The sequence below is a fragment of the Giraffa tippelskirchi genome, chromosome 1 (assembly GCF_054371585.1).
Source record: "Giraffa tippelskirchi isolate mGirTip1 chromosome 1, T2T-mGirTip1v1.2.pri, whole genome shotgun sequence".
Classification (NCBI taxonomy): Eukaryota; Metazoa; Chordata; class Mammalia; order Artiodactyla; family Giraffidae; genus Giraffa; species Giraffa tippelskirchi.
In genome coordinates, this window is record NC_137275.1 from 117,309,554 (window position 1) to 117,331,578 (window position 22,025).

The window sequence follows — 22,025 nt, forward strand, 5'->3', positions numbered from 1 at the left end:
TATTAGTTGAGTATATTATACAAATCATGTACTGATTTAAAAAAAAACACATTATTGCAAGCAAATGATTATCAGTTAATGAGACTTGGAATTTTTAATATAAATTCTGCCTTTTAAAGCTATAAGAAATATTACATTATAATAGTCAAGTAAGCACGTAGAAAAATATGGAAAGATTTGAAAAAAGACTTCAAATATGAATAAATACTACAGAAAACGATTAATGAAATTTGTATCAGGTTCTGGTTGGATTGAACAAAGATGAAAATTCAAATAAGTATGCAAAGTTAAAAGTTTCTAATAAATTGTTTGGCTGACTAGTCAAGATATACCTAAGATGTAATAGTTTTTCATGTGTGAGCCAATTATGAAAGGTGAATGTGTTAACTCATACCAGATCTACCAGAACTTGGTGGAAAGAATACTGTCTTCACCAATGACTTCTAAAATCTTACCTCAAAAAGTGATTTCATTTTGACTAAATTTCCAAATGGCCAGAATCCTTTGCTGATTTACCAAATTCTAATAATTGCAGCTCCTGGAAGTTAACCAGCAATGGGATCAACAATTTAGAAGCATGAAAGAGTTATATGAAAGAAAGGTAAACACCTCTCTGTTTGGTATTTGCTTTAAATCAATAATCTGAGTGAGCCAAATATGTGAAGATTTTCCTTGATTTCAACTACAGGAGATTTGTGAATAGCCAGCCATCTGTTGAAAAATGATAAGGGGGAGGGTGCTGAGTGTATTACTAGCCTCTTGGTACTGAAGATTAATGAAGGAAGCAAAGGTGTCAGTGAATTGTCTTGAGAATGTAAAAATAAAGATACTAAAAATAGCCTCCAGATATCTCTAAGTTCTTAGGCACATTTATCATAGCTCACAGAGCATCCTGGCTGTTACTAGCAGCCATAAAAGCACAAAGTTATATGTGAGGTGAGAGATGGCTTAAAGTTCATACTATTTTATACAAGGCTAGTTTTCTAATTCTTTATAGCATAAGCTGTTTCCCACAGATAAGGAAAGAATGCTAACAGTGAGTGAGGGGAAATGGGGCAAACCCTCTTCTCTCTAAAGCATGTTCTCAGGCAAGAAACTTTTTTTTGGTGAGAAGTAATTTTTTTTGGAAAAATACATATTTAAAGAGGAAAAGTCAATTTATTGTTTAAAATCATTTCATGTTTCAAAAGAGAGAGAAGAGAAAGTAAGCTCCCTAAATAATTTAGAATTAAGAAATTTGACAAGTGAGAAATACAGCAGAATTGCTCTTTTCTTCCCCATTTTGATACTCAAAGTATTACATTTAGAAAAAGCAGGATAGTTTTCACTACACCAGGCCATGGTCAAGCCACCTTATATAATAATATTCAGAGGAGCAGCTTTTGTGTCTCCAAATTTTAAATCACATGATCCCAGAGAAAACATTTAGTTACCTTCCCAAAGGGCTTGCAGTTGCGTGAAGACCCAGGATTAAAAATGGTCACACTCCCCACCTTTGATGAAGTGCTTGCTCCCAAGGCTTCTCTCGCTGGACCTCTGTCACCCAGACACCTAATTTGGAATTGAATAGCAGGTCAAGAGACTTGGCACGCACTGCACAGCAGGTCAAGTGCTGCAGGTTACTGAGGAGTTAAAGGCCATATCTGTTTTTCTGCAATGTAAGCATGTTCACTGATCTCCATCCTTCGCTGCCCTCTTCAAATCAGGCAAGGCACACCTTGCCAGTTGAAAATAGAATGACAAGCCTCGATGGCTCCCTTGAGGTCTAAGGGTTTATTCCCTCCAAAGAAGTGTAGTCTGGAGAAAGGAGCCTACAAGCTGTTTTGGTGTTTGCTTTTTTCTCTTGTAGAGGAAGCATTTTTTTTAAAAGCAAAAGACCTGATCTTGGTTTGGAGCAGTGGGAAGAGCAGCCCCTCCCGAGGGGATGCCCAGGAGTGAGCCAGTTCTGTCCCGGGGTGTTAGGTTGGTAAAAAATACAGGGGTTGGTGGGCTTCGGACTAGGTGTCTGCAGCTGTCTGTGAACCACTCCTGCAGGTCGCAGAGCTGAAATCGAAACTGGATTCCGCAGAAAGATTCCTGGGAACCCTGGAGAAGGAGCCCCGGCAGAGCCAGAGGGAGAGCTTCCCGCCGCGCTGCTGGACCCGAGAGCCGCTGAGGCCTGCGGAGGTGGGCGGGGCTCGGGAGCGAATCCCCGCCCCCAGGAGGGCGGGGCCCCTGCCGTTGAAAACCCGCGCTTCATTCCAGCCAACCATCTGCAGAGCGGCGACCCGGGCCAGGGTGTACAGGTTATGCAAGCACCCCAAACCAGGGGCCACGTCTCTAGAATCAGAAGGCAGGAGGTGCCCCATTCGCTTCCTCTTTTGTCGTACAGCAGGCTCCCTCCGCAGGGAGAACCAAGCCACAGATTTGGGGGTGTTTTTCTAGGGCATTGCAGCCTAGGAAAAAAATCATTTTGCTTTTTTGCTTTTACTCGTACTGATTTATTTTTACTGCTATTGTTGATAATATTACAAATCTTTGTACAGCTGCTTTTCAGCTTACAAGAAGCTTTACAAGTAAGTATGACTTTTGTCAGCCTAAAAAGAAAACATTTTTGAAAAGTGCCTCATCCTCCTCATCTCATTTAACATTCTCTGCCCATCTGTGAGGAAAATCTTACGTTTGTCATTTTAGAGATGAGAAGGCTGAGGTGTAGAGTTTAGACAGCTTGTCAATGTCTAAAAGTAGCACATGGGAAAATGGGACTTGAACCCAGTCTCCAGATTGGAAGGATCCTTTAATCCTCCTGAGAACTAGAAGGTGACATCGAGATGATGCCTTTTCTTAAGGTGGACTCCTGGTTTTACTTTTAGTTATTGGACTTTACATTTATGGGACTACAAACAAAGCTAGTAGAGGTGATGAAATTCCAGTTGAGCTATTTGAAATCCTAAAAGATGATGCTGTGAAAGTGCTGCACTCAATATGCCAGCAAATTTGGGAAACTAAGCAGTGGCCACAGGACTGGAAAAGTCAGTTTTCATTCCAATCCCAAAGAAAGGCAATGCCAAAGAACATTCAAACCACCGCACAATGCACTCATCTCACACACTAGCAAAGTAATGCTCAAAATTCTCCAAGCCAGTCTTCAAAGTATGTGAAACTTGAACTTCTAGATGTTCAAGCCGGATTTAGAAAAGGCAGAGGAACCAGAGATCAGATTGCCAACATCCGTTGGATCATCAAAAAAGCAAGAGAGTTCCAGAAAAACAGCTATTTCTGCTTTATTGACTATGCCGAAGCCTTTGGCTGTGTGGATCACAAAAAACTGTGGAAAATTCTTCAAGAGATGGGAATACTAGACCAACTGACCTGCCTCCTGAGAAACCTGTATGCAGGTCAAGAAGCAACAGTTAGAACTGGACATGGAATAATAGACTGGTTCAAAATTGGGAAAGGAGTACATCAAGGCTGTATATTGTCACCCTGCTTATTTAACTTACATGCAGAGTACATCATGCAAAATGCTGGGCTGGATTAAGCACAAGCTGGAATCAAGATTGCCAGGAGAAATATCAATAACTTCAGATACACAGATGACACTACCCTTATGGCAGAAGGTGAAGAAGAACTAAAGAGCCTCTTGATGAAAGTGAAAGAGGAGAGTGAAAAAATTAGCTTAAAGCTCAACATTCAGAAAACTAAGATCATGGCATCCGGTTCCATCACTTCTTGGCAAATAGATGGGGAAACAATGGAAACAGTGAGACACTTTATTTGGGGGGGTTCCGAAATCACTGCAGATGGTGACTGCAGCCATGAGATTAAAACACGCTTACTACTTGGAAGGTTATGACCAACCTAGACAGCATATTAAAGAGCAGAGACATATCCTCCCTTTTGAAGCTCCCTCCCATCTCCATCCCCATTCCACCCCTCTGATTCACGTTGAGGTTTGACAGAAAACAGCAAAATTCTGTAAAGCAATTATCCTTCAATAAAAATAAATTTTAAAAAAGCAGAGACATTACTTTGCTGACAAAGGTCAGTCTAGTCAAAGTTTTTCCAGTAGTGATGTATGGATGTGAGAGTTGGACTATAAAGAAAGCTGAGCACCAAAGAATTGATGCTTTTAAACTGTGGTGTTGGAGAAGACTCTTGAGAGTCCCTTGGACTGCAAGGAGATCCAACCAGTCCATCTTCAAGGAAATCAGTCCTGAATATTCATTGGAAGGACTGATGTTGAAGCTGAAACTCCGATATTTTGGCCACCTGATGCAAAGAACTGACTCGTCTGAAAAGACCCTGATGCTGGGAAAAATTGAAGGCAGGAGGAGAAGGGGATGACAGAGGATAAGATGGTTGGATGGCATCACTGACTCAATAGGCATGAGTTTGGGCAAGCTCCGGGAGTTGGTGATGGACAGGGAAGCCTGGCGTGCTGCAGTCCATGGGATCGCAGAGAGTCAGACACGACTGAGAGACTGAACTGCACTAAACTGATGGGACTTCATGAATATTGTAGGAAAAGGGTGGAGGCCCTTGAGCTCTAATGGCCTCATTTTTTCAGACAGGGAAAAGAAGAATAAGGCTAATTTTCTCATTTGAAGTCTTGTGGCTGATATTGTGATGAAGTGGTTGTGTTTCACAACATGTACCAGTCTTACGGCAGTTTCACAAATTAGTACATGACAACATCTCTTCAGATTTCCCACCTTGCTAAGGATATTTTTGGCAATGTACAAAGAAAGCAAAGTTTAGCAATTCCCTTTCTGCCATGTAAAAGTTCCTTTCTGTTCCATCTACACCCAGCACAGGAATCATGGTTATTTTTTTCCCCTATGCCATTTGGATCATTTTTTAGTTGAAATAATTTTCTCTTAAGCTATGCTAAATTAGAAAAAGATTGGTGAATTTTCTAGGTGTACATATGGATCTATTCTGGTTAATCAAAGGCAAATAGAAATGTTTTCAGTTTTAAAGAAAGCAACTCACCTAAAGTTGATTTCTTAAATCGTTGTTTTGGAAAGAATAGCTATTAAAACAATATACTTCAACATATAGATTTACCTAAACTCCAGAATATTTATTTTACTAGGTTAAAATTTTCATTTCATTAAGAATCCAATTCACTCCACAAAAAGTTTACTGCCCAGAATATAAAATTAAGAGATAGGAGACAGCTGTTATCTGAATCCAGAACATGTGTTTAAGCCACCAGCCTTGCTTCAGGCAGTTAAAACACTGGATTGCTTGAAGGTGATCTGAAAAGTGGAGGAGTGATGGAAGTTGGACCAGCCCATCTCTACATTTTAAAAGTAATCATCACAAAAATACAGCACACTGAATAATTATCTGTGGTGTAGGGTCTTATTGCCTGAAGTTTTATCCTTTATCCTCTTCTGTCTCTCTCCAGGCCAGAATGAAGCAGGGCTTTGAGATATTGGTATTTTTTGTTGCAGTGACACTTTTTGCATTTTCAGTTCAGTTCAGTTCAGTCGCTCAGTCGTGTCCAACTCTTTGTGACCCCATGAATCGCAGCACACCAGGCCTCCCTGTCCATCACCAACTCCCGGAGTTTACCCAAACTCATGTCCATTGAGTCGGTGATGCCGTCCAGCCATCTCATCCTCCGTCATCCCCTTCTCCTCCTGCCCCTAATCCTTCCCAGCATCAGGGTCTTTTCCAATGAGTCAACTCTTCGCATGAGGTGGCCAAAGTGTTGGAGTTTCAGCTTCAACATCAGTCCTTCCAATGAACACCCAGGACTGATCTCCTTTAGGATGGACCTGTTGGATATCCTTGCTGTCCAAGGGACTCTCAAGAGTCTTCTCCAACACCACATTTCAAAAGCATCAATTCTTCGGCGATCAGCTTTCTTTATAGTCCAACTCTCACATCCATACATGACCACTGGGAAAACCATAGCCTTGACTAGATGGATCTTTGTTGGCAAAGTAATGTCTCTGCTTTTTAATAGGATGTCTAGGTTGGTCATAACTTTCCTTCCAAGAAGTAAGCGTCTTTTAATTTCATGGCTGCAATCACCATCTGCAGTGATTTTGGAGCCCCCCAAAATAAAGTTTGACACTGTTTCCACTGTTTCCCCATCAATTTCCCATGAAGTGATGGGACCAGATACCATTTTGCATTTTAGAACTTTCAATTATTTTTTAGTGAATCAGTCTTTTATCACCACCTTATAACAGTGCATAGGGACTAGCTTATTCTGCAGACTCATTTGATTCTTAAAAGTGAGGAGTGGGGATTTTGATATCTTGTTCTGGGGTCACAAAACTTAGTAGCAGTAAGGATAACATAAAGATTTCTTCTATCCTAATCCTGACCCCCACCCAGAGTTGTTGTTTTGTTGCTAAGTCACATCTGACCCTTTTAAGATCCCACGGACTGTAGCCTACTAGGCTTCTATGTCCATGGGATTTCCCAGGCAAGAATACTGAAGTGGGTTGCCATTTCTTTCTCTAGTGGATCTTCCTGATCCAGGGATCAAACCCACATCACCTGTATTCACAGGCAGGTTCTTTACAGATGAACCATGAGGGAAGCCCACCCAGAGACTATTACTCAAGTGGAATGTTAAGTGAAAATCTAGTAGGTCTTGTTTGTTTTTTATTTTAATTTTAGAAGTAGTCCTATAAAATCATCTCATCTGAATTTTACTGATTTGGAATTTGTTTTCTTGCTTTCTATTTCAGAAGGAAAAGGAGAGTCTAAATGGAGAATTACATGAATTGAAGATAGAGAATAACCTTTTGAAGGAAAAAAATGCTATCATGAACCACAAGAAGCAACATTATGAATGTGAAATAAAACGTCTCAATAAGGTATCAAGCCAGGTGAAGTTGGAGAGGTCAAATATGAGGTTTCTGTATAAAGAGTACATTCTGGGCTGAGACTCACAGCGAAATCCACTCATGCTGCAATGCAGCTCACAGTCTTGGGGGCTTGCACAAAAGGTCTCTGTAATTTTATAAATCTCTTCTATATTCCTCGTTCAGCTATACTTGGCTAAGGATTTTTGGGGGAATTCATGTCCCTGCAAAGATTGTCATGAAAAAGATAAGGAGATATTATAAAAGAGAGGAAGAATTTCTTTTTTGGTAGTTCAAAGAACCACATAAAGCAAGTGGGCGTTTGCGAACGGTAGCATATGTCTTGGTCAACCACAAAAGTTTCCTGAGGAAACAGACTGCACTTTACAGTCATCACTGTGGAGCTGCTGGGTGTGAAGCACACTATATGGAAGCAGGCTAAATGCCAAATCCAAGAGTGGTGGCCTTTCTGAGAATAAGCTTGTTAGAGGAGAGAGTGGGGATAGATCTATTAAGAAAATGCTGGTGATTTTAATGCCTTCGCTCCATCTTAACTATTCAAAGGGGCCACCTTTGAATTGCTGCAAAAGAATGACATGTGAGTGAGTGAGTGTGTCTGTGTGTTGTTTCATGGACTAAACCTTAATTTTCTGTGGGAAGGGATTGCTGACTTGTTCAGGGGAAAAAAATTAAACCCTTTGCTGTTGACTTTTTGATATATGGACCATAGAAATACCTGTAGGAGTTGAAATATTCATCTCTCAAGCTAGGTATTTCTTGGCCAAAGTAACAGAAATTGTCTTCTAAAACGAGTAGATGATTGGCCTTAAACACATGCTCAGTGCTTACATTTTGGACTGTGTGCTGTCTTGTAGTTAAGTAGTTTTCAGAGGTATAACTTAAAGATTCCCAGAGTGTTAACTATGTGCCTGGACAGTTGATAGGATGCTTTACAAATGTGATGCTGTATTTGATCTATTTATGAGGCAAGCTATTATTCAGGGTAATGTGAAAAATTGGAGATTGACTTCATAAACAGTGTACTTCTCTATCCTTTAAGAGAGAAAAACAATGTTCAGAGATACAGATTCAGGACAAATGGATTTTCTCTCTTATTCTCTGCTAGAGATTCTCTGCAAATGAATTAGAGGAACTGACATTAATTGAGATTATATTTGAAATGTCTCCCACTTTTGGTATGTCATCGCTTATTAGTTTTCTTCTCTGTTTCTCTAAATGTGGACATAAGGATATAAAGCCTCTATAAGTTAGAACAGTCAAGAACTCTGTTTTTAACTCAAGAAGCCCATATACAACCTTATTTTGTGTGTATCCATTTTTATAGTCAACAGAAAAAAAATAACTTTTAATAAGTAAAAACTTTATAGCTCATGATTATAATCCTGAAATCTCAATGAGAAAAATTAATTTGAGTAAAATTCAGAGTTTGATACAAATGTCATCTTCTCAAAGAGGATTTTTTCTGGTTATCCTAACTAAAATTACATACTACACCTCTAAAATTTCCTGTTTTAATTTTTCCTTGGAATTCATTGCTATTTAATACGTGCAAAATGTCTCATGTTTATTATCATAGTTGCCTGCTGTCTCCCAGTCTTGATTGTAAGCTCTATGTGGGCAGGATTTTTGCAGGGCAGACATCTCTCCTAGGCATGGTAGACCCAGTGTTGAGTACTCACAAAAGTTTTAGTGGCCCATTGAGATGCTTAATTTCTCTTAAAGTCAGAGGAAAAAAAACTGAAAGTTTTAGGTCGAAAAAACATTTCATATTAATATTAACATATTTATCTTTGTAATAATGCAATTACATAAATTTACTATCAACACATATTTATTTGAAGGAGGAGACTCACAAGGACAATAGTCATAATGGGGCCCTGAGTTTCTCTCTTTTGTTCACTGCTGTATTCAAAGTGCCTAGAACAGGGCCTTGCTCACAATATGTTCTTAAATATTTGTTGAATGGATAAATTAACTAACTAATGTAATTTACTGATAACATAATATATTCAAGAGCCAATTTTGATCTTGATATTTATGCTTTAATAGGCACAATGCTTTACTCTTACTTATGAGTAGTAAGAAAATATAAAAGTGTACTTCAAACGAGATTTCATCCCCCACATCTATATCTTCAACTGTCACTTTTAAAACACAGATAAAAAGTGATGAGCTATAACAAGATTTTTTTTCTCTTTTTTCTCATTTTTTTTTCATTTAGTACAAAGAGATTTTTTTCTCATTTAGTGTCTAATGAAATGTAAGAAATTATTCTGTTTTATACTGCAGAGTTTTCTTTTCTCTTTTACCGCTGTAATAAATAGAAGTTACTCAAAAATGATGATTTGGGTAGCTAATTGTGCACACCATTCATCACAGGAAGGAATTTGGGGCCCACCCTGCTTGCTCAAACCTACTGCCTGCTGACCCAGTCTCCCAGCAGAAATTCATAGCATGTCAGCTTAGCAATTAGCAGATGGTTTTCACAAGTTCACACAACTACATGTACTCAGTTCTGCTTTTTTGCTTTGAAGGAGATACCTAAGGGTATTGTTTTCATAAAGTTCTAGACAAGAGGATCCAGCTGTTTAATCTAAGAGAGAAAAAATTACCTGGGGCTAGTCAACCAGTGCTACCCATGGGCAGAATTGATGTGTCTGACATCTCACCATCAATGTGTTTAGTGTATCTTATCTGTGCTGATGATAAACTGCTATTCTATAATAGATTACAGGTGTTTGTTCAGGGAAGTTGGAAAACCCCAAGATGAAATAAATATCTACTAAACTCACCTTTCATTTATGATTCATTTGCAAAATTTCTAGAAGTCTGAATAGCATGAAAGATAGATCAAGAAATTCAAATATTACACAACCCACAAAAAGTCTATTTATAGCTGCAGGACATGGAGCCAGCATATTTGATTACCTTGACTCACTTCACTCACCCCACCTAGATTCTGATACTACTAACATGTTTTTTTTAATATAGCTATTATGATAATTCCTAGAACTATATAGATTAGCAATAAATTCTAACAAAACATAAATTATTAAACAACTTCTGTTGTTTTAAGAATTCCTGGAGGAAGAAAGAAGTTCTTGTTTTTCTTACAACTTCCTGAAAAATTATATTTGCATCAGGCTAGACAGTATCCATAGACTAGATGACATCCTATTAGGAAGTTTCTAGTCTTAACTATATACACATTTAACACCATAAATTTACTTTGCTTTTCTAACCTTACAACCATATTGCATAGTAATACAAGGAAGTGAGTTACTAGTAGAATCATCAAATGAACATCACTGAAGCAACTTTATTTAACTCATCACAAGGCAAAGGTCTTCAGAATAGACAGTATCTTTTATATAATCTGACAAAGTGTAGTATATGTAAGAGTACTATGGATTTATGAGTAAGGATGATGATCTGGTTGGCAAATCTTAGAGTCTCTTATTTCTTCCACTTCCTCACTCCATGGTGGAAACACCAAATTGTACTGAATGTCAAGAAAGCAGAGCACTCTCTCCACCTTGTGGGCTTCCCTGGTGGCTCAGTGGTAAAGAATCCACCTGGCTAATTCAGAAGACATGGGTTTGATCCCTGGGTCGGGAAGATACTCTGGAGAAGCAAACGGCAACCCACTCCAGTACTCTTGCCCAGGAAATCCCATGGATGAGAAACTGGGCAGGCTACAGCACATGGAGTCACAAAGAGTCAGACCCATCTTAGCAACTAAACAACAACAACTCTCTACCCTGTGGTGGGTTAATGGATGTTTTATTGGAAAATAAATATAACTGTAGCTAGGCCAGGGCATGGTATGCTGAAGGAGTGCAGAGCAGAACAGTGCCACAGATTTAATGGTAACGAATCTTCATGGATTCCCATCTCTCCTGTAGGGGACATGGCTATATAGCAGAAATATATTACTCAAAATGTCATCTGAGATCTTCAGCTGCAGCTTTTGAAGAATGCAGATTTTCAGTTCCTATCCCCACATATACTGATTCAGGATCCTTGGGGACAATGCCCAGGGATGGGCATATTTGCTACCTCTCCAGGTGATTTTGATGCTTCCTAAAGTTTGAGCTTTATTGATGGAGCATATATTTGACTGAAGCAGAGACTCTAGAGAAAGACTATTTATCTGTTTTCCAACCATGATTAGCCACGTGGGAGGGAGGGTCTGTAATATCAAAAACCTTAAGTAACAATGAGAGTTGAATAACATAAGCACCATCATGGAGAAAAGACAGAGATTCTGGAAAAAATGCATATATGCTAGAAAATCAGAATAATGTTATTTAGTGAGGCCTTAAAAATGAAATTCTACCTTGTGAGTGCATTTGACATGATTGTAATAATTGCAGAGAAATACATATGTGGCAACTCTTGGGTCAAAAGTGTGCTTATCTTATAACACAGGCTCTTCAGGATGCCTTGAAAATGAAGTGTTCTTCATCTCTTGAGGACTGTCTGGAGAAGTCTGAAATGGAGTGCAGCCATGAGGAGATGAGAACAGAAATGGAGGTTCTCAAACAGCAGGTAAGGAGTTGAAAGTGGAGCAATCTTGAGGAGAACTTAGGGCCTGTTGTTCATGTGCTGCTTTAGACATTTCTAGAAGTCTTGCTTTTCACTCTGTGTCAAAAGTTTTTGCATGTATTTAATTATAATTACCTAATTTTAAAAGTTTATGGGAAAATTTAGATCAGCTAGTCCAACTCTCACACTTTATAAAAGAGAAAATTGAATTTCAGATGGGTTGAGTGGCTTGCCCAAGATCACACAACTTAAAAGAAGGGCATGCTAATTAACCTTTTAGTGAAATTCTATTAGCACTGGTTCCAGAGATTTTCATGGAGACACAATTTATTTCGAAGACACTATTAACCCAAACTCTGGACCTTTTCAGAAAATGGTAGCAGCTGGGCTGCTCCTCTGGAGCTGCAGACCTTCCAGGCTTTGGAACAATGAGGGCAGTTTTAAAGGGAATACTCTGCACTGATCACAGAAGAGGCACGTCTGTTTATCTACTCCCACATATGGATGGCACTGCCTAGAAATTTACTGATGAGTTATGGCTTCCTCCTTCCCACCCACCCTGCTTCACTCACTGTTGCCAAGTACACGGCAAGAGTCAAGGATGCTCTAACAAGCTCCTGCATGCATCAGCAGCATAGGGCTATGGGGACATAGCACTGCCTAAGCTACCGGAGCCTAAATTTAGCTCATCTAGCTGCAACTAGCTTAGCCAAGGGGCCACTCGAGCATATCACATCTCTTTTCCTATGAGAGGTAAAATGAACTAATATAGGTAAAGGGCTGGAACAGTTCAAGGTGATATTGATAAATATAGGAAACACAGGAATTCCAATCCTCAAAGCACACATTGTTGGTGATATATTAACAATGGCAGGTTGTGGGATAGGATGTCATAGAACAAAGAGTGGAGATGTATTATTTTCTGACGTCCCTGGGAGTAACTTTTTGGCTGTTTTGCTCTGAGCAAGTGCCAATTACAAGGAATCTTGATGCAATACATAGAAGAATTGAGCAACTGTGATATTGTTATTTACGTTACTCTTATTACTTAATAGGATGTAACCTATTTATAAATCTAAAATATCCAGAGCATTTGATGTAAAGTTGGATTTTTTTCTTCTATCAACTCTATTTGAATAATCTGCTTCATTACATTCAGGATCAAATATACAGCTTAAAAATAAACCCATGGAGAGAATAAGGGTATAGTCAGAGTGTTAAAATTCTGCCAAATTCTCAACCCCTGAAATATCATTGGCACAAGCCAGGATGCCTCTGAAAAAAGGACTGCTTATGTTCAGACACTTGAGTCATCTTCGTTGCTCTCACGTAATGTAAATTTCATGCAGGAGAGTTGCTCTTGCATGTAATGTTTGCAGTAATGATTTAGTTTGTGTTTGATAGAGACAGTGGCAAGTATTCTTTTCTTCATAACCCCCAAGAGTAGACCAGAATTCATCTCCTTCATTTGTGTATGGCCCTTTTGCTAGCTTTCTGCATTCACATTTTAACTGTGCACGTTTCTAACTGGATACCTACAATCATTACACCACCAAGTGCTGCATGAAACTCTAGAGAATTTAAATTCACAAAGAAACTGAGCTTGAATTGGCCACCTAAGTGATGACATCGCTATAAGTGTGTTCTGTTCTATTCAATGGGCTTCTCCTACTTCAGTTGCCTCTGGTAATTGTCTATTAATTATACATTGATTAAACTGTATCTGAGCCTTTGGATCACGACTCTTAACCAAAAAAAAAAAAAAAAAAAACCAACACCAGAAACAAAATGTCAGCTTGGCTGCATATAGTTCCTTTGCAATGCTTCTGAAGAAGAAAGGCTTGAAATTAAATATGTATATCTGCATATCAGTTCAGTTCAGTTCAGTCGCTCAGTCGTGTCCGACTCTTTGCGACCCCATGAATTGCAGCATGCTAGGCCTCTCTGTACATCACCAACTCCCGGAGTCTACACAAACCCATGTCCATCGAGTCGGTTATGCCATCCAACCATCTCATCCTCTGTCGGCCCCTTCTCCTCCCGCCCCCAATCCTACCCAGCATTAGGGTCTTTTCCAATGAATCAACCCTTCGCGTGAGGTGGCCAAAGTATTGGAGTTTCAGCTTCAACATCAGACCTTCCAATGAACACCCAAGATTGATCTCTTTTAGGATGGATTGATTGGATCTCCTTGCAGTCCAAGGGACTCTCAAGAGTCTTCTCCAAAACCACAGTTCAAAAGCATCAATTCTGCAGCGCTCAGCTTTCTTCACCATCCAACTCTCACATCCATACATGACCACTGGAAAAACCATAGCCTTGACTAGACGGACTTTTGTTGGCAAAGTAATGTCTCTGCTTTTAAATATGCTATCTAGGTTGGCCATAACCTTCCTTCCAAGGAGTAAGCATTCTTTCAATTTCATGGCTGCAATCACCATCAGCAGTGATTCTGGAGGCCAAAAAAATCAAGTCTGACACTGTTTCCACTGTTTCCCCATCTATTTCCCATGAAGTGATGGGACCAGATGCCATGATCTTAGTTTTCTGAACATTGAGCTTTAAGCCAACTTTTTCACTCTGCTCTTTCACCTTCATCAAGAGGCTCTTTAGTTCTTCTTCACTTTCTGCCGTAAGGGTGGTGTCATCCGCATATCTGAGGTTATTGATATTTCTCCCGGCAATCTTGATTCCAGCTTGTGTTTCTTCAGCCCAGTGTTTCTCATGAGGTACTCTGCATATAAGTTAAATAAGCAGGGTGACAATATACAGCCTTGACGTACTCCTTTTCCTATTTGGAACCAGTCTGTTGCTCCATGTCCAGTTCTAACTGTTGCTTCCTGACCTGCATACAGATTTCTCAAGAGACAGGTCAGATGGTTTGGTATTCCCATCTCTTTCAGAATTTTCCACAGTTTATTGTGATCCACACAGTCAAAGGCTTTGGCATAGTCAATAAAGCAGAAATAGCTGTTTTTCTGGAACTCTCTTGCTTTTTCGATGATCCATCGGATGTTGGCAATTTGATCTCTGGTTCCTCTGCCTTTTCGAAAACCAGCTTGAACATCTGGAAGTTCATGGTTCACGTATTGCTGAAGCCTGGCTTGGAGAATTTTGAGCATTACTTTACTAGCATGTGAGATGAGTGCAATTGTGCAGTAGTTTGAGCATTCTTTGGCATTGCCTTTCTTTGGGATTGGAACAAAAACTGACCTCTTCCAGTCCTGTGGCCACTGCTGAGTTTTCCAAATGTGCTGCCATATCGAGGGCAGCACTTTCACAGCATCACCTTTGAGGATTTGAAATAGCTCAACTGGAATTCCATCACCTCCACTCGTTTTGTTCGTATTGATGCTTTCTAAGGCCCACTTGACTTCACATTCCAGGATGTCTGGCTCTAGGTGATAGAGCTATATAAAATGTTTCATTTTTTCCTCTCTTGCCTATTACACTTTGTTCTATTTTTATTAACTTAAAATTGATAGTCTTTCAGTTAAAATCTGTTGCACTGTTGGTGATAATGGTGCAATGTGGTTTAACGGTAATAGACAAACCTCTAACTAGTAGATTCTCATGTAAGTTATAATTTCAATCTAGTTTTAGAGGAATTCCTTTGCTTCATTCCTTAAGCTTCATTTGTTTCCGTAACTCCACATTCTAGACTCCAAGCCACCAATCAACACTATGCCAATTAAAAGAAACAATAATTAAATCTGTTCTGGGCAATGTTGTTTTTATTACTTTTCTACAATATTTGGAGTACATCTCAAGAGGCAGTCCACTAAAATGTTCCTCTTTTTTATGATATACGCCCACAGTTACTTATAAAGGACAACTCTGGTGAATGTCCTTTAATAAACATCCCTTGCTTTCCCACATACATGAGCCTTTCATTTTTAGCTTGTGCTCAACTTATAATTTCTGTTTAGAAACTTTGACATGTCAGTATTCAGTGGCTTCACTTAGCTATTGTCAGTAAACTAACTAAAGAACTTCAAGCAATATTTATATATCAAAGCCTTGTTTTAGAGATGAATGATTTGCTCCAAAACAGTGCCACTTAACATTGATGGAGTCAGGGGGATCAAGGTTTCCTCACAGTCATGTAATATGCAATAGAAGTATTGGTGAGGGGAATTTTTTTCAAAATATCCATGAATTTACTTATGAATTACTGCTCAGTGAGAAAAAAAAAATGAGAAAGTGCCATTCTAAACAAGCTAAAAGACAAAATTATAGTCACAGGTATCAAGATGGAGTCCCACCATAAAGAAATATTCATGGAAAGAGGACATCCACGTCTCAGATTGGACAAACCCAGACAGCATCTCTTCTGAACTCATTTAAATGGCTTAAGAGAAAAGGAAGCTAGCAGTAACAACATGTTAATATTTCCTAGGTGCAAATATATGAAGAAGACTTCAAAAAGGAACGATCAGACCGAGAAAGACTTAATCAAGAAAAAGAGGAGCTACAGAAAATTATTCAGACTTCTCAATCCCAGTTGAACAGTCTCAATTCTCAGGTATAAGTTCAAATAACCTTTGCCAGCACATATGTATTTTATATTTATTTTCTCATTAAAAAATCAAGACATTTTGGCTTCTGTTAATGGCCATTTTTTTTTTTTGAGAGATTAGCATCTGGGATGAAATCATTTGTAAATGATTTTGTAAAGAGATGAAAATGACTGGCAATTCCTTTTAGCTTAAGTATATTAAGGAGTTATCCAAGAAATTGGATTCCAAAGTCTTTTACAAAATCCAATTCTTTTGATCTTTTTTCTCATAATATTTATCTTGGTAGAATGAGAGTTGAAACTAAATAGCACTTAAATTCAAAGCTGAAACACTCCAATACATTGAAGTTATTTCTAAATTCTTACCATTTTTCTTTGAAGGACTATATTGGAATGGTCCTATCTTCCAAAAACATGCATAAGGAATGTCATTTTATATATCTAGTGAGACCAAGAATTTTGTTCAGTGGGTTCCCAGATTTAATGTAACTGGAGCGCTCTCAAGGAAGCCAGATAATGTAAGCCACTTTATTAGAACAGAATATTAACTGTAAGCATGCTAAAATTAAGTACAATAGAATTTATTAAACACAGACTCAAGAAGTTGCCATAATGGGTAAATATTGATGTTAATGAGGGAAATATAGCTAACACAATTTAGGCTTAAGAAAAGAAAAGGAACCACCAAATTTTTAATTTGCAAAATTATGCCATGTGTTTCAGTAAATAGGAAATTGTTGTGAGACATGCTGTGACAGCTCCATAAGTTCGAGATTCTTAGTCTCAGAGGAGATTTTAAACTTTTTGTCATACTCTTCTTCCTAATACAAAGTAGATTGTGAATTGAATTCAGTTTCTTCTTTGACATCTTTTTTAAGGATTAACTTTAAATTCCTAATTTCACATGGAAAATTATTTGGAACAACCATTTCCTTTCTAAGAAATTGGAAGGAATAAAACATGGTAAAAACATAATAAAATGCTTTTTCTGAAAGTAATTCATGCAACCTACTTTTACAACAGTGGGTGAGAAATGTTCTGATTGTTCTTAGGAAATTGCTCTCAATTTTTATGTCTTACATGCAAAGCTGTCTTAATTTCTTTGAACTTGCCACTGTACAAATCATTTTACTTCCCTGCCATATTTTAATTTTATTCATCCTACTACATTAAATCAGATTGATGATAAGTATTTACCTAGATTGGCAATGTTCTTCCCGTTATAGAAACTCTAGTACAGCTAGAAACACACAATCATCTATTTGTGTTATAGACTCTAATCCAAAGTAATTTTCTGTGTCATCTATCATTTTTATTTGATATCAACAAAATGAATGTGCTGTCTAATCACAGTGCTGTATGACTGTGCTTATGAACTAAAGGAAGATCTTAGTAATATGTTAAAACTATCAAAATTTTCTTTATAGTGATAGTACAAGCATTTATTCTTCGAAAGTCTCGTTTACTCAGGTAAAAGTATGATAGAATTCACAAAATGTAGTAGATGGTGTAACAATCTGTTTTAAGTGTACTAACAGCAGATTAAATGCCATAATATAATAGAGTACTTATTTGAGTAATATATTACCTGTGGTCCAAATGGACCACTTGACCAAAGGAATTTTTAGGTCAAATAAATTTGGTACTAGTTGCTTACATACCAGAGTGTATTCCTCCTATCTCTGAGAACAGTGATTCCTCCTATCACCCCCTATCACTGCCTCCTATCATTTAAGGCAATGACTGGTAAAAACAGTCAGTGTGGCAAAGTGAAAGATACTTAGGAGAAATCTAAGGATAAAAAAGTCTGATGTTCATGCTTGCTTTAACAGTTGGTGAGGACCTTGAGTAAATATTGACCTTTTTTCTGTACTTCCATTTCTTCATTTGTAAAATGACAAAATTGAATTAGATGATCTCTAAAATGTTTCATATAACTCCAAGACTTCTGTCTCTAAAATAAGTTGCTTAACTTCTCTCACCATATGCATGCTAAGTCGCTTCAGTTGTGTCTGATTCTTTGTGACCCTGTGGACTATAGCCCGCCAGGCTCCTCTGTCCAGGGGATTCTCCAGGCAAGAATACTAGAGTGGGTTGCCATACTTTCCTCCAGGTAATTTTCCCAACCCAAGGATCAAACCCGAGTCTCTTAAGTCTCCTGCATTCGCAGACAGGTTCTTTACCACCACCATACTCACCTGTAAAATATAATGATACTTGCCTCATGATGTCACAAGGTTATTCTCAGGATTAAGTGAAAAAAAAATCTATTCAAAAACATCCTGCCCAAGTCATGGCTCACAGGTATTTCATAAATAGTTTATTGGAAGGGAGAATTTATAATAGTTTCATTTAGTTTTATAATTAGCCTGCCACATTCAGTGCCTCATGATATCTAATTTTGATGCTTTGTTTCTGCAAGGCATTCTGCTATATGCTATGAAGGAACTGAAAAATAATCCATGCTATGAAAAGGCCCACAATATAGTGAGGGGAACTCATATAGCCTATCCTCATTGTTTGCAGGTTCCAATTTTGTGAATTCACCTACTCACTAAAATATATTTGTTCACCCCTAAACAAATTTCGTTTACTCACTAAAATTTATTTGTTTTCATCTCTTTACAAAATCAATTCTTGGACCATCTGTAAGTTCATTTGTGAACTCGCACAGAGAGCAAAATGCTTGAGCTCCTAACACACTTATTCCCAGTGGAAGTCCAGGAGGTGAGGCTGCCTTCTTCTTTCAGCTCTCATACTGTTAACAGTGTTCTTTCCATGGTCTATTCAGTGCCACATTTTTCACATTTCTGTGCTTTTGTTGGGGATTTCATTTTTTAATGGCCCTCAAGCTAGTGTTGAAGTGCTGTCCAGTGCTCCTAAGTGCAGGAAGGCTGCAAAATGCCTAATGGAGCAAAGATATGTGTCAGATAAGCTTCATTCAGGGACGAATATAGTGCTATTGTTTATGGATCTATAATACTAACTTCATGGCAAGTAGATGGGAAAATAATGGGAACAGTGACAGACTTTATTTTCTTCACCTCAAAAATCACTCTGCATGGTGACTGCAGCCATGAAATTAAAAGACACTTGCTCCTCGGAAGAAAAGCAATGACCAAGCTAGACACCATATTAAAAAGCAGAGAGATTACTTTGCCTACAAAGGTCCATATAGTCAAAGCTATGGTTTTTCCAGTAGTCATGTACAGATATGAGAGCTGGACAATAAAAAAGTCTGAGCACCGAAGAATTGATGCCTTTGAACTGTGGTGCTGGGAAGACTCTTGAGAATCCCTTGGACAGCAAGTATTCACAGTAGTGAGTACTGAAGGAAGTCAACACTGAATACTCATTGGAAGGACTGATGCTGAAGCTGAAGCTCCAATACTTTGGCCACTTGATGTGAAGAGTTGACTCATTGGAAAAAGGCTCTGATGCTGGGAAAGATAGAAGGCAGAAGGAAAAGGGGATGACAGAGGATGAGATGGTTGGATGTTGTCACTGGCTCAATGGATATGAGTTTGAGCAAGCTCCAGGAGATGGTGAAGGACAGGGAAACCTGGCATGCTGCCGTCCATGGGACCGCAAAGAGTTGGACATGACTGAGTGACTGAACACCAAATAAGCTATCTTTAACAGAAACACACATAAAACAAGATTGTGTATTGATTGATTAACAAAAATGGCATGACCAGAGGCTGGTAGGAACCTGAGCCTGCATTTCCCTGGAAGCAAAGATTCAGTGTTTGCTACTTCAGTGCTCATGGTTACTTTATAGAATATAACTACTGTGAATAATGTGAATTGACTGAACATAGCACACACTGGAGTACAAAAAGCCATGTAATAAATGTAAGACCCTATATGGGAGGGCCAAAGGAGAGAATCTTTAATTCAATTTTCTGTTTATGTGCAGGGCTGTGGATTAAAGATTTACTGAGCATGCCCCTGTCCATCAGAACAAGACCTAGGTTCCCCCTCAGTCAGTCTCTCCCATCAGGAAGCTTCCATAAGCCTCTTATCCTTCTCAATCAGAGGGCAGACAGACTGAAAACCACAATCACAGAAAGCTAATGAATCTGATCACATGGACCATAGCCTTGTCTAACTCTATGAAACTAGGAACCATGCCCTGTAGGGCCACCCAAGACTGACAGGTCATTGTGGAGAGTTCTGACAAAACGTGGTTCACTGGAGAAGAGAATTGCAAACCCGGCTTCCCTGGTGGCTTAAAGGGTAAAGCATCTGCCTGCAATGCGGGAGACCCGGGTTCAATCCCTGAGTCAGGAAGATCCCCTGGAGAAGGAACTGGCAACCCACTCCAGTATTCTTGCCTGGAAAATCTCATGGATAGAGGAGCCTGGGTGGCTGCAGTCCATGGGGTCACAAAGAGTCAGACACGATTGAGTGACTTCACTTCTTCTTCAGTATTCTTGCCTTGAGAACCCCATGAACAGCATGAAAAGGCAAAAAGATAGGACACTGAAAGATGAACTCCCCAGGTCGGGAGGTACTCAATATGCTACTGGGTATCAGTGGAGAAATAACTACAGAAGGAATGAAGAGATGGAGCCAAAGCAACAACACCACCCAGTTGTGGATGTGACTGGTGATGGAAGCAAAGTCCGATGCTCTAAAGAGCAATGTTGAATAGGAACCGGGAATGTTAGATACATGAATTAACGCAAATTAGAAGTGGTCAAACAGGAGATGGCAAGAGTGAATGTTGACATTTTAGAAATCAGCAAAATAAAATGGAATGGAATGGGTGAATTTAACTCAGATGACCATTATATCTACTACTGTGGGCAAGAATCCCTTAGAAGAAATGGAATAGCCTTCATGGTCAACAAAAAGAGTCCAAAATGCAGTACTTGGATGCAATCTCAAAAACGATAGAATGATCTCTGTTCATTTCCAAGGCAAACCACTCAATATTACAGTAATCCAAGTCTATGCCCCAACCAGTAATGCTGAAGAAGCTGAAGTTGAATGGTTCTATGAAGACCTACAAGATCTTCTATAATTAACACCCAAAAAGATGTCCTTTTCATTATAGGGGACTGGAATGCAAAAGTAGAAAGTCAAGAACCACCGGGAGTAACAGGCAACTTTGGCCTTGGAGTACAAAATGAAGCAGGGCAAAGGCTAATAGAGTTTTGCCAAGAGAACGCACTGGTCATAGCAAACACCCTCTTCCAACAACACAAGAGAAGACTACACGTGGACATCACCAGATGATCAATACTGAAGTCAGATTGATTATATTCTTTGCAGCCAAAGATGGAGAAGCTCTTTACAGTCAGCAAAAACAAGACCAGGAGCTGACTGTGGCTCAGATAGTGTACTCCTTATTGCCAAATTCAGACTTAAATTGAAGAAAGTAGGGAAAACCACTAGACCATTCAAGTATGACCTAAATCAAATCCCTTATGATTATACAGTGGAAGTGACAAATAGAATCAAGGGACTAGCTCTGATATACAGAGTGCCTGATGAACTATGGACAGAGGTTCGTGACATTGTACAGGAGACAGGTATCAAGACCATCCCCAAGAAAAAGGAATGCAAGAAGTCAAAATGGTTGACTGAGGAGGGCTTAAAAATAGCTGAGAAAAGAGAAGTGAAAGACAAAGGAAAAAAGGAAAGATATACTCATTTGAATGCAGAGTTCCAAAGAGTAACAAGAAGAGTTAAGAAAGCCTTCCTCCATGATCAATGCAAAGAAATAGAGGAAAACAATAGAATGGGGAAGACTAGAGACCTCTTCAAAAAAATTAGAGATACAAAGGGAACATTTCATGCAAAATGGGCACAATAAAGGAAAGAAATGGTATGGATCTAACAGAAGCAAAAGATATTAAGAAGAGGCAGCAAGAATATACAGAAGAACTGTACAAAAAAGATCTTCACACCCCAGATAATCACGATGGTGTGATCACTCACCTAGAGCCAGACATCTTGAAATGCAAAGTCAAGTGGGCCTTAGGAAGCATCACTATGAACAAAGCTAGCAGAGGTGATAGAATTGCAGTTGAGCTATTTTAAATCCTAAAAGATGATGCTGTGAAAGTGCTGCACTCAATATACCAGCAAATTTGGAAAATTCAGCAGTGGCCACA

At 38.8% G+C, this 22,025-nt stretch overlaps 1 protein-coding gene across 2 annotated transcripts in view; it reads left to right on the forward strand.

Annotated features, from left to right (window-relative positions):
• The window catches only part of TNIP3 (TNFAIP3 interacting protein 3), a 112,368-nt gene that overhangs the window by 74,766 nt on the left and 15,577 nt on the right, over window positions 1-22,025 (forward strand). For both annotated transcript variants that reach the window (XM_081566108.1, XM_081566182.1), the window contains 5 exons: window positions 536-601; window positions 2,035-2,166; window positions 6,696-6,824; window positions 11,265-11,384; window positions 15,781-15,906. In XM_081566108.1, the coding sequence (XP_081422234.1) occupies window positions 536-601; window positions 2,035-2,166; window positions 6,696-6,824; window positions 11,265-11,384; window positions 15,781-15,906 (573 nt within the window). The remainder of the gene's footprint in view (window positions 1-535; window positions 602-2,034; window positions 2,167-6,695; window positions 6,825-11,264; window positions 11,385-15,780; window positions 15,907-22,025) is intronic.